The sequence below is a fragment of the Zophobas morio genome, unplaced genomic scaffold (assembly GCF_036711695.1).
Source record: "Zophobas morio isolate AGI-343-1 ecotype UQ-CSIRO unplaced genomic scaffold, CSIRO_AGI_Zmor_V1 ptg000023l, whole genome shotgun sequence".
In the NCBI taxonomy this organism is placed as follows: domain Eukaryota; kingdom Metazoa; phylum Arthropoda; class Insecta; order Coleoptera; family Tenebrionidae; genus Zophobas; species Zophobas morio.
In genome coordinates this window covers 3,058,691-3,072,817 of record NW_026972128.1, presented here as the reverse complement: position 1 = coordinate 3,072,817, position 14,127 = coordinate 3,058,691, and the positions used below count along the sequence as shown (strand labels likewise).

Here is a 14,127-nt window from a genome sequence, read left to right as displayed (position 1 = left end):
ATGCGATCGGGCAGAGGTTACTACCTGTTATGCCCGCGCTCACTAATGGGAGTACTCAATAAATAAAGCGTATGAAGTAAATATGTTTAACTACGATTAAGGTTTTCGTCAATATGATTATCGTACTTCATTTTAAAGGTGGCTGTACTTTTACTTTGTACAACTTCTGCAGGTAGAGAATTCCAGGCATTAAACACACGGTTAACAATGAAGAACTGTCTAACACTGGTACGAAACCGGTCTTTAAGAAGTTTGTATGAATGCCCTCGTGTCCGTCCGTCTGTATTGAGAGGAAATATATGCTTTATCGGAGAATTATCGTCTGTCAGAGCATTGTATACAGTTATCACGTCACCTCTAACTCGCCGATTCGAAAGCAGCGGAAGTTGCATAATTGATAATCTTTGGTGATACTGGGGTCTATGGTAGCCATAAGGAACACGCGTAGCTCGTCTTTGAACAGACTCGAGAAGATCTTTGTCGCGCTGGAATATGGGGGCCCACACTGCATTAGCAAATTCCAAGATCGGCCTAACATATGTTTTAAACAATTTAGAAAAAGTTAACGGATTAGTTTTAGTAAATACTTTACTTATGAGGTAAAGTACTTTATTGGCTTTTCTTGTAACTTGACTAATATGGTCGGACCATGATAATGTGGAAGTTACCAGAACACCCAGGTCAGTACAGGATTCATACCTTCTAAGCTCAAGATTATTAATATAATACAGATGTCTTGGATTGTTCGCTCCAACAGACAACACTTTACACTTGTCGACGTTAAGTGGCAGTAACCATTCATTTGACCAGGTATGGACGGTTAAAAGATCCCTACAGAAAACTAGATGATCATTCGCTGAATTATAAATTTTTAAGTCATCAGCAAACATCGCAAAAGGAGATTTCAGTCGAACACCTAAGTCGGTTGTATAAACTGTAAATAAGAGTGGACCAAGCACTGATCCTTGCGGCACACCACTTAAAACTCTAGAATGATGACTTAATACATATTATTTGTTCTTATCAATTATAATATAACAAGTGATATGATTATTATCGATAATATTTCGAGTGAAACCGAGCTGCAGATTCAACGAGTGCGAAGCACTCGTTGAATGTGCTGCTTCGGTTTCACGAGCCATATCTTCGATTATTAATCATATCACGAGTTATATTCAACATGAGAATATAATAAATGAACATATTTTTTGATCATAGAATTGATTTCGTCGTTTTGAGCTTGCCCCCAACGTTGGCAAGCCATAATAGACAAAAAAATTTATGAAATTCTAAAGTTTGTCAAATTTGACAGTTTTTAAATTTAGGTAGCAACAGACCACAATAAGGCAATAAAATTGTTATCGCTGTGATAGCCATGTAACTAAGGGCATGGACAAATTCTATTGGAAGAAATGGGGTCATGTGATCCATGAATTATATTCTCTCAATTATAGAACCAACTATTTAGAGAATCAATTTTATACGAGTAGTGTACCGCATGGGTATGCTTTAGGCCCCTTATTATTCTCACTGTCTATTAATGATATTGTACTGCAAAATTTAGTCAATTTATATTATTAAAATCAGTATATTACTCCATGTTTGATAGTTTTTCTCGTTTTAATTTTATTTAGGTAACACTGCTTGTATTATTTGTTATTAATTTTCATGTATATACAATTTTATCTTGTAATCAGTAGAATACCACTGCCATATAATAATTTTTTATTGATTTAGATATTTCTTATTCTGCGTTAATTGAAATGAAACAACATTTCGGTACAGCTGCTTTATTTTCGTAACGTTTCCACTATTTCAAATTTTGTTTATTTTTGACTTTCCTACTCGATGCCTCAGTCACACGGACAGCATTCGCCTTTCTCCTCTTGTGCTTCAAGTTCCTTGCAGCTCTCCGAATCGAACATTTTACAATATACTCGGTGTGACCAATTCCTCATACGAGCAGGAAATCCGGCAAGGCTGGAAAAGGTGGCAGTAACCATTCTGTTCCACTTCTGCTGTAGCTCGTACACTCCAGTTTCATGATCTATCGGAAATTTGTCGCAACAATACGGGTCCTTCTCGAACATCTGCGTACACAAAAAGGAATATTAAGACTAGGCATGTAAGCAATAAGAGTATGTGCAAAAAAGGGTAAAGAGAGTTATTGTGGACTTTAACTGCAGTATGTAAATTCTGAGGGATTAAGCTGCTCAGAAGTGAATCGGGTTGCAGATTTATTTAGCTTGGAGGATTACAGTGATATTGGTTATACAAATAAGTATAATTAAATGCGCACTTATTACTAGTTATTTACAAAGTTTGCTCTGTGTTAACAGTTTACCAGCTTATTTAAGTAAAGTTGCTACATCCGACTTTATTATTGACTTTCTAGCAGATATTTTTGATTTAAATCTACTACTACAACTGGCTTTCGGTGCAACTTTCTTGTGAAAACTACAGTTTGCTTGTTTTTAACCTTACATTAATTAACTGAAATATATTTTTCTCAAATTCTTTTAAATTAATCTCCTGAACCGAAACTCCAATAAATACACTAATCAACAAAAAAAACCGGCCACCCTGAAAAATTTGGCAAAACCAAACTTTAAAAATTATTAATTTTACTAGCGATCGTTATTTTATTAAAGAAACATTCACTATTGACACATGATATATAAATTAACAAAAAAAAAGAGAAGACAAATAAACGTAGAATTAAATTTAATTTGACAAAATAACAGAAACAAAGCGAAAATTTGAGAGACGTCTGTAAGAGTTAACGACATTATTTTCGCGTGAAAACGTTTATTAATTCTCAAACTTATAATCAAATGATGGAAAACACTGTTTACAACAACAGTTTCATTTGTTGTTTTTTTAAGAAAATATCGTACTTGGTTTATTTCTGTAATTTTGTTAAATTAAATTTATTTCTGCGTTTATGTGTCTTCTTTTTTTGGCTAGTTTGTACATGATGTGTCTATGGTGAATGTTTGTTTAATAAAATAACGATCACTAGATAAATTAATAATTTTTAAAGTGGTTTTGAGAAATTTTTCAGGGTGGCCAGTTTTTTTGCCGGTCAGTGTATTTTGTTTTTTAATAAAAACTGACTTTGGGGAGTTTCTTTATTTTAGATTCGTACTGTAGATTTTGCGGCTCCGCTTTTTGAGTCTTTCAAACCATTTCAGAATGCCCCAGCGAATAATACTATTTTCGGCTGTTACGGCACAAAAACTTCCTTAATCAAACCCTTTATGCGCCGACAATATGCAACCTGTCAATAAATAATGACGCTCCAATTGCGTTTAATTGTCAACCCAAGATTTTGTTTAAATAGCGTTTAAGACCTCGTCTCGACTGAATAGCGAGTGTCTCGGCCCGAATTGTAATACTACGTTTGTCTTTGTCGTAATGGAAAACTACTTAGAACTCTTGGGATCGTAACTCACCGAAATGTCAGTGCATTTCTGACGGATTGCGAACTTGCAGAGACAGTTGTTGCGGAAGCTCTATGGGAATAGTTTGTTGTCGGTCTGGTTTTCTTGCTTTCGTGCCGCACTATAATTCTCTCAAACTGTAAAGGATCGTTTTATTACACATACCTTGGCAAAAAACGATGCCGACAACTTAATTGCCAATTTAAGCGTGTTAAATTCGTTTAATGCGGGCAAATATTTGTAGTCGAGATTCCGGCGGAAGGAGAGGGATTGGGGTTTCATGCAGAGGGTTAAACCTAATGTGTTCTATTAGCTTTAAGCTAACAGTAAAGCATTGTTGCAATGTAGAGGGCATATATTTTTCATTGAATTAATATTGGACAATAGGCAACTTTGGAAGGTTCATTTAACGTTTAAACTTAGAGATAAATTTTAAAAACGATTTTTCACTGGTTAAATTATTCAATAGGTACAGCTTCAGAAGACATAGTAGCACTATTTCAAGATCTAGTTGACAAAATTGATTAAGTGAACAGATAGAAACATTTCTTAGTTGGTGTTTTAAGTTCATTTTTTGTGGTGGTTTCTTAAATATTTAAGAAATTTGTTGATTTTTTATTCCATTTTTTCTAAATATGTACATTAATATAATGAACAAAAAGCTTATTAAAGGCAAATAATATTTATACATCTCATGGCAACGTCCGGTAAATCAGAATATTAATAAATACTCATAAATGTTACTTTCTATGGATGTATATTGAATGAAAAAGGTGGAGGCGCCGGGTCAATTTTTTATTTTATTATATTTCAAAATATATTTATAATATCCATATATAGCATGTTCCACGGTTCAGTTTAAGCACTCTATATATTTCTTCAGTTTCAACCGTTTCAGAACTTTCTTAATCAACGTGAATTTATAAATTATTTTTTTCTCTCATTTAATATATTTTGACCATTCTGAATAAATTTTAAAGCGATCAAAATACTGAAAGATAAGAACATATAGATTGGAAAAGCACTAAAACCCTAATGTAAGAAACTGTATCTAAAATTTGTGAGAAATAAGGATACACATGTATGAAACATACAAAATTGAGGGAAACCAAAATTAGGTAACGATTTTTTTTTGGAGTCTCAGATGATGTAAATGTGAAGCTTAAAGCTACGTTTTCGGGACTTGAATGCAAATAATATTTCATATAATATATATAACTATTTCACTTATTTAATTATTGATGAAATTATTTTTTATTGATTTGTCCGTGTTGCTAGTGGAGGTAAGTTTCATGAATCCTGGGCTTTAGCAGATATTTGAGAAATACCGTGCAGATGAATTCGGAGTGATGGGAATGTTATATACTTCTATAATGAAGCTTTCGATTTAAGTTAATATCCATAGTGCAACGTTAAATTAGGCAATAAAAAATTGAACAAGATTAATGAAACAATTTAGAATCACTAAATGGCTAGAAAAATAAAAATGAATGAATTCAGAAAAAATATTTTTAAAAGAATTTCTGAAAAAATGTATAGGGTGTCATTAAAAAAAAGTTGATTGTCGACAAAATCAAATAAACATTAAAAGTCATTTTTTAACTCAGGCGTAGAATATATATACATAGAAGACGATTTCATGTGGTGGATACACACAATACTGTACTGTACATTCTACTGGAAAATATATATATGATAAATACGGGTCTGAGCTTGTTTACCAAACAAGCGATGTATTTTAAAACAGACTACGCGTCTGAATCAAATTTAGAATTCATGCAAATTACGAAATTAGAGATGAAGGGCTAATTTATAGAATATTTTAAGTGAGCTTCAGTTAATCACGCATTTAATGATGCGTTTAGTAATATCTGACTGGCGTAGACACGGTCACGTGATATTTTAAGGCTGCATTAAAAATTTAATCGTAATGAAATATTTAATTAAGCTTTCGTAAATCGACTCTAGATGTGTTATAAATCCAGAATTAACTTCAAAAATGAAACCTGACTTAGCCTGAAGTAACTGATCTTTCGAGCTGACCTGGCCTCATCTGACTTGACCTGACCTGAATATCAACACGAATCCGACGGAAGAAATGAACATCCCGAGTTATTCAACTGATGTTGAAAAAAAGAATAAAAATTAGTACCGACCGAGAAAAATGTAAAGTATTTAGAGATCATGCGTGAAGAAGTATAAAAAAATATAAAAAAGTTTAGGATACACGCTTATGAAACGAAATTTCTACAATAACAGGAAATGCGAACACAGCTATGAAAATAGTGTTACGAGATAAACTCATGGACCGACTAGATGCGCCCCCTATGACAGTAGCGCATTGCCATGATGACTCATAAGCAGGCCTAGGTTTCCGGCACCTTCGAGGAAAAGCTAGAAGTGGTTCCTGAAGCTTCTCACAGGTCCAGCGCTGATCGCTGTATAGTTAGTTGTATTAGTTGTACAGTATTGTATTACCAATAAATAATAATTGTTGAGTTCTTACCCACGATTTTAATCTTCGTGAAACGTAACAATAGTGTCAGGAGTGGGATGCAAGATTAATAATAATGATTATTGGTTTTACGAGGATTTATAGGCAGCTTGGAAAAGAATTCTGAAAGTATGTGCCTGTCCGAGACCAGAGCTCAAATTGCAGTAGCAGACGAGTAAACTTCTCATAGATTCATTTGAATGATGTTCTGTTATACATATACTTAAATCTATCGAATGCAGTGAAAGGTTAAAGATTGGAGTTTTTCAAAGGAGATGATGCGATGGCTATGCTCAAAAATGGACACAAAAATAGATAATTAAAAGATGACATAATCATCAGCCGAACAGAAACTTTCCAAAAAAAGTGGAAACAAACTAAAATTAAAGATCAAATGAAGTACACAAAAATAATTTTGGAAGTGATGGAAAAGATAGTCGGACGAAATATATTCTCAATGGACGAAAAAGTAAAAAAGTTGAGAATCAGTTAAATGCTGAGTTAGAGAAATATATGCAAGAATGCATGAGAGAAAGGTATAGAAGATTGACTGGAAAGTAAAATGTAGAAATTTAAAAGACAATAAAAAATGCAGCAAGGACTGGTTTATGTAATATGTCATCGTACAAGAAGCAGTTTGAAGCAGATCCTTGCGAAGAAGACCAGAAGGCTACAGTTTTGATAAGAGCTTAATAACTACTGGCCTAGAATTTTGATTTCGGTGTGAACATCTAAAACAAGTTTTTACAGAGCAAGTACACAGAACATAGAAAGTTGGTGAATCTCTACAAAAATTTGAAGCAGTAGAAACCTTTTTAAATGGCATTCTCGACCTTAAAGTTAAGAACTTAACTTGGTGTTTTGGAAGGGGAGGCTGCTTACAATATTTCAAGAACGTGCCATAAAGTCATAGTAGCAGAACTAGAGATGCAAGAAAACGACAAAGTAGAACAGCTGTGGGAAAAAATGTCGCAGCAAATAGACGGCTTATCTCAAAGACTGGAGAATAGCGTGCCTCATAAGAAAAGCCTAGAATACTATAGATGTGACCGCCAGGGACATCTCAAACGTCATCGTTGTGCTTGATTACCGGATTCAGAAAACAAAAAACGGCCAGTAGTTTGAGGGAATGTGCTGGATGGTAAAGATACAACCCCCAGGGAAATGAAAATACGAAGTTTTACCAAAGCTAGTCATTCGACTATATCGGGGCAGATTAACAGTACTTCCGTAGCAATGTGTTAACCTCATACTAATGCAGACTCTCTGTCGAGAAGACCATATCAGAACTGCAAACACTGTGATAAGATTGATCAGTGCAAAACATCATTCACCCGCAGGAGAAGCAGTCTGTCGTTGAGAATGAAGGATGGGCTGCAGCTCAGCATAGAAAGAATCAAGAGGACGATTATTTCAAGCCGTTATGGGCTCAGTGGGGCTTATTGCATATTGAGAACGGATTGGTAAGCGAGTCTGGAAAGGTTAAATGGGAAGTTAATGGTTTCAGCCATCAGAAGCAAGGAAGTGCTTTAGGAAATACTATTTTTTTTAAATAAACAAGACGCTTTCTAAAGTTAGGGAAAGATTTTAGTAAGTCCGTTATCGAGAGGACGTTGAGAGGTCAAGGGTTCGAGGACTAACACGAGAGGATTGATTCTACAACACAACGTCGCTTCGTCTTTTGAAAGAATTGCAATCAACACGTCTTCGGGTCCTTTTCCATTATCCGAGAACGGAAACAAGTTTATAATAGTCGTCAACAATTACTCAAACAAATGGCCTAAAATTTAGGTCATAAAGCAACAAGAAGCCACTGCAGTTGCAAAGACTTTGATTGACAATTGGATTTACAGGTTTGAAATCTCACTCAAAATGCATGAAGTGAGGCAGGAACTTTCAACCAAACCTGTTCTAAAGGGCTATTGAAGTAGTCGGAATACGAAAGACGCGGACTAGGCTATTACATCCACACTTAGATGGGATGGTAGAGTGATTCAGTCGGATCATAGAAGAATATCTTTCGAACGTAGCGACTGACCATCCGAAACATCGTTACCGTTCGTCATTACTGCTGGCTTATTGATCAGCTGTCCATGACACGACAGGTCCGACACCGGTGCGCATAGTTCTCGGAAGAAAGGTTCATCCACTTTGTGACATACTGTTCGGCTCTCCAAGTGAAGAACCAAAGGAGGTCAAAGATTAAGCAGATGACTTAAAGGAGAAGTTGTAAAGCGTCCCTGAAATAGTACGCCTCAAGATTAGTGTAGCGAGTGATAGAATCAAAACAGACTACGACCGTAAGGATAATTCTTTAGGATTCCTGGCAGGCGATTTGGTGGCTTTATAACTCTAGGAAAAAGATCGTTGCCCTAAGTTGTCGCTAAATTAACAAGGTTAGCATACCAACGTGAAGAGTATCAACGATATCATTTATAGGATTCGATAAGGGTCGAAGACGAAAATGAAAATTATTCATTCGACCGCCTTATGAAGTACATTAGTGATGCTGATGATGTTTCTAATCGAGACGATCAGAATTAAGGAGAGAACAGTAGTAGTAGCTAAACCTAGGAGCGTGCCCATTGCCCACTCTGAAAAAAAAATTCTACACCAAAAAATTGATGCTGGAGTGAGAATGAAAAAATTCGGAGAAACAGCATGAAATTGGTAGTATCTACAAAAAAACCTTTAGGGCAAAACAGATATTACATGAAAAGTATGTAGAAATGATTCATTTTATTGCTGCATACGAGTTGGCACTGTGTTGAGAATATAATTTAGAAGAAGAACATATGGAAAAAGGTTTATTTATTAGGCTATTACAGTATACTCTTAAGAAGGATAAAAAAACTGTTAGATAAAAATTTCCAAAAATGCTTGCTCTGATGTAAAGAATGGAGATGTTAAATTCTTTACGTTCCTACTCGAAGACGGAACTAAAGACAAGAACCAAAGAGAGAACATATCAATAGGCATAAAATATGTCAAGAACGGAAAGGTAAGGGAATCTTTATTAGCTATAACAGCAACCGTCAAGTTAGATATTGCTACATTGCCAAGAAAACATTAGAAACTATAAAAGTTCTCAGTGCAAACAAATTAGATCAAAATAACATGATGGGGCAAGTGTAATGAGCGGAAAAAGAGAAGGCCGCAAGAATTGAATCAGCCCTGCAGAAAAAGGTACCCTACGTACACTGTTTTAACCACAGACTACACCTAGTGATAATAAGAGTTGCCTCTGTTATTGTGGTTTTAAGACTATTCTTTGAGCAATGCATTACACTTCATACATTTTTTCAGCATCCCAAAATATATAACATCTTTGAAGGAAAAAAATATCGGATCTCCTGGAGCAAAGATGGACAGGTCATTTGACCGTTACAAAAGTGGTTGTTCTCAAGAGATATTGCAAGTATTAAAAAAGATACACAGGGAAAGATTGACAGCGGTACTGTAGCTAATGGTCTTGGTTTATATGCTGAAGTGAAAAAAATTGAGTTTCGATTTTCATTGATTCTGACTCACCAAATGTTACGACTTTTGGAATGTGCGAATAATGTATTAGAAAGTAGAAGAACAAGCCTAAAAAGGGAGTCGTAATTATGAAAATAGCAGTACAAGCAATTTGGTAGCTAAGGAACAAATCGAAATAAGACTTAGAAATATAACTTATTACCAGAGACAGATGAACCAAAAGAAGGTAGGGTGCCTAAACATAAACGGAAACAGGTTACTAAAAAATACTACTTATTAACCGATTATGTTACAAGTACAAGTACGAACTGTGAAAATGACCTTAAACGACAATAATGGAAACAATTGATTTACTCCTTGTTGAATTTGAAAAAAAAATTGATGAACATGACGATTTAACTACTGCGATCTCAATTATCAATCACTTTAATTTAGAGAAATTTCAGTACTTATCAACTTTAGGTAAGTTGCTGCCCATTTAACATTTTATCAGATTAATTTAAGTCCATTCTTTATTGATTTTAAATTTCTCTAAAAAATCTTTTCTAGTTTTTAATGTGTTTTTAAGTATTCCACTACCGTCTCAAGAAGAGGTTACCATCATAAAAAAATAAAAAGAGTTTAGACAGTACTTCCCTCGCTGTCGGAAACGTGACGACTGCATGTCTATTATGTTTTTTTTCGCAGTAGATTTCAAAGCATTCTGTTTTGTAATTCCTGAGTAAACCAATAAAATAAATTTACGCATTCATTTTTTTTTGAGTCACCCGGTATATGCAAGACTCATCATATTTTGTATATTCTAGATAGGATTTATTCGGCAAAATTTTGAGCTGACGTCATCAGTTTTTTGGAGAAGATCACCAAATATATTTTGACTAAAAATGTATTATGCTATTTATAACTTTAAAACATTTGCAAGATTTCAAAACATTCGGTTCTGTAGTTCCTGATTAAATCAAAAAAATACATTTACGCATTCATTAATTTTTTTGGGTCACTCTGTATATGCAAATCCAAAAAATATGAATGGAATGGTAAATCACAAGAAGAGACTCATCATATTTTGTACATTTTAGATAGGATTTATTCAGCAAAATTTTGGGGTGACGTCATCAATTTCTTAGCGGGGACAAGCAAATACATTTTGATCAAAAACCTACCATGCTTATGATAACTTTAAAACATTTTCAAGATTTCAAAGCAATCGGTTTTGTGGTTCCTGAGTAAATCAATAAAATAAATTTACGCATTCTTTAATTTTTTTGAGTCACCCTGTATATGCAAATCCAAAAAATATTAATGGAGTGATAAATCACAAGTACAGACTCATCATATTTTGTACAGTTCAGATAGGATTTATTCGGCAAACTTTCGAGCTGACGTCATCAATTTTTTGGAGGAGATAAGCAAATATATTTTGACTAATCATTTATTATGCTCTTTACAACCTTAAAACATCTGCAAGTTTTCAAAGCATTCGGTTTTGTAGTTCCTGATTAACTCAATAAAATAAATTCACTCATTCATTAATTTTTTGAGTCACCCTGTATATGCAAATCGAAAAAATTTGAATGGAATGATAAATCACAAGAAGAGACATTTTAGATAGGGTTTATTCTGCAAAATTTTGTGGTGACGTCATCAAGTTTTTGGAGGGGATAACCAAATATATTTTGACTAAAGATTTATGATGCTCTTTATAGCCTTACAACATCTACAACATTTCAAAACATTCAGGTTAGCAGATTCAAAATTAAATTGCAAAATGTTGTTTTATAATTTTGATTTTTTTTTAAAAATCTGGACATTTCGGGTAAAAACTCAATTCGGAATCGTAAACTACATGTGTAGGACTATGTTATTTTATACAATTTAAAACCCATTTACTATGTACAATTTTGAAGTGACGTCATCGCATTAGTGGTGGGGATGATTAGACAAATTTTGGTTAGCGTTTTACCATCTACATGATATTCCTAATATAAGTACAAAATTTCACAACAATCGGTCCAGTACTTTCGGAGATTATCTGTCTAATAAAAATCCGGGACGGCAGACAGACGGACAGAGAAAACGTAAAAGTAGAGAGTCGGCCGACGGACTCGATTACAATACTTCCTTTGCTTACGCTCGGAAAGTAAAAAGTAATTTTAAGTACCTATTATACTTTTACATAAGAGTATTAGTTGCCCACCCTGAAATCAAACCTAGTTATGCCCTGCTTAGATCGGCGTTTCCGATTAATTGTGTAGTATTCTAACAATCCTGAGGTTTTACGCACACCAATTTTAATCCCCGTAAAACGCAACAATAATAAGCAAGGACTTAAGTACATAACACAGGAGGACCAAGAACATGTAGAATTATTGTATTAATACGAACAGTGAAAAAGTCTTGAGGTACCTACTTGTGTTTATAAATTTTTAACATAATTTTTACTTTTTTTGGCAAAAATGCATGTGTGATTGTTGAAATCGATAGGAACTCATGCTATAGTTTCCGTGCATTCTGTTTTGAAACTCAGAACGTAAACGTGCTTTGTAGGGGGACGATATTTTAAAAATTACAGTGCGGCCTGCTACCTCAAAAACGCATTAAGCATTTTGAATATTTTATCACAGTGTAAAATAATTGAAAATTCAGAGTGCTTATATAATTATTGAATTTCCTACCTTCCGAAAGTTACAAATTCCAACGAAGTAATTATTCAAAAATATTTGAATACATAATACGGTCGAAAATGGAACTTCAGAACGTAGATTATTCGAACACAGATCATGTACGCAATGTTTTGTTTAGTTTATTTTTTCTAGGTATTTTATTAATAAATGAAACTGCTACTAGCACGTAAAACGATAGTTATGGTATTACTTACATGAAATAGTTCTCTCTCTGCCTGGCAAGACGGCGTCAACGTTTTCTCCCTAACCTGAGGTTCAACGATATTTGGCAACACTGCGTCACAAATGCTCTTGTACAGCTTCCCCGTAGACTCTGAATCGCCCCAAATTCCCATATCATATGTGAGATAAATAGCGCTAGCAGCCAGCAAACTTTTGGCTCCGAAGCCCAGGATCCGCAGCAACTTGGAAAGCAGACCTAGATCGCGTTTCGCTTGTTGTGGTGGACACGGACACGGCGGCGGCGGGCACATTTTCTTCAATTCCGCCCCTGTGCATATTCGTATCCGCTTGAGCTGCGGGTTCGATATGGCTAGAAAAGACAATAAAACCAAACCTAAGTAGCAAGCAGTTATTCCGACGCAGCGGTTTTAATTATTCACCAGGATAAGTCGATTCGCATCTTCCAACACATAAACTACGACCGTAAAAATTAGATTTTAATTTAATCCGGAAAATAAATTTAGCAAAAGTCTACTTTACAACGTTTTAAATGTCTTATTACGCATGAGGAACTACGATTATTCATAATTATACTTGAGTTTTCCGAGTTGGTGGGTAAATGGATTCTTACGAGGTACGTAGGGTTTTGTCTTTTGGCATCCGTCTCCTTTTTTCCGTTCGTACACTAATAAATTTGTCTTCTTGGTGCAAGCCTTGGCCACTTTTTCCGCACAAACACGAGATTTGGACATGTTTATTATTAATTCAAATGAGACGTTACGATAATTTGACAGCGCAGTGGACTTAAAGCTCGACCATTGTCACAGGTCACTGTGGCTAAAAAATTTTTGTTTTGATTTTTTTTAGACATATGTCTTACAAATTATCAGTAAATCAAAAATTTTACCGTCGCATATTGTGTAAAATGTTTAAGAAAATTTATCTAATACTGCTAAATATTTCAATTGAGTACAATTGGTGGGTCTTAATGATAATAATAATAATAATAGTGTTTATTTGTAAATACAGAATTTTACGTCAAGCAAACAGAGATTCTGAAAAAAACAAAACAAAAAAATTATTAAACTAAGATTTTTACTTAAGCACTATTTATTAAATATTCTTTTCACGTCTTAAGAATAACCTTGCGTTGTGATAAATGTACAAGGTAAAATACTATACAATATTTAATAAAAACTTACACCGTGACACTTTCTCTTGTATGATGATCGCTTTAGTGTTTGGTATTGCTCTCTATTACGTAAGCAATATTTAAAAGTTTTTAAAATACTTAAATAAAATTGAGAAAATAGAAATTTGGATTTTTTTTCGCTTTCCGAGCTAAACAAATACTGTAATAGGGTCCATTGGGCGACTGGCTACTTTCATGTTTCTCTAAGTTTCATGGTTCCTACAGTACGAATATAGATCTCCTGTTTCCGTCTGCTTGTCTCTCGTTTGTCTGCCGAATACCGTTTGTGTCAATTTCTATCAGACAGATAATCTTCGAAATTACCAGAATGATTGTTAGTTGTCAAATTTTAAATGTGTGTTAGAAATGCCGTCTTTTTTTATATCTGTTTATGATTTATCAGTTGCGTCCTCTACTTCTCGGTTTGATATAAATCATATAATTCTTTGATAGGTTTAAGGGTTTCTCATCTTTTTTAATTCGAGAGTAAATCACTTTTTCAATTTTTATCATTGCTTATTTCTGTTGTTCCAAATATTTGAGAATTTTTCAAAAAAAGACAACAACATACTTTCTCGTTCACAATTTTATTAAATGAACTAACTAGCGTACCCCACAAATGAAATGTCCAAAGTTAATCCACTATTTTATTTTAAAATTTCCATGGCTAAA

At 34.2% G+C, this 14,127-nt stretch overlaps 1 protein-coding gene across 1 annotated transcript; it reads right to left on the bottom strand.

Moving 5' to 3' along the window:
- Positions 1-1,774: 1,774 nt before the first annotated feature.
- LOC135134562 (uncharacterized) lies at positions 1,775-13,069 on the bottom strand. The gene is made up of 3 exons (XM_064063254.1): positions 12,895-13,069; positions 12,296-12,633; positions 1,775-2,090 (listed from the first exon to the last, which is right to left on the bottom strand). Exons 1-3 carry the CDS (start codon positions 13,013-13,015, stop codon positions 1,854-1,856), a joined length of 696 nt encoding a protein of 231 aa, XP_063919324.1. The 5' UTR covers positions 13,016-13,069; the 3' UTR covers positions 1,775-1,853.
- Between the last annotated feature and the right edge of the window lie 1,058 nt (positions 13,070-14,127).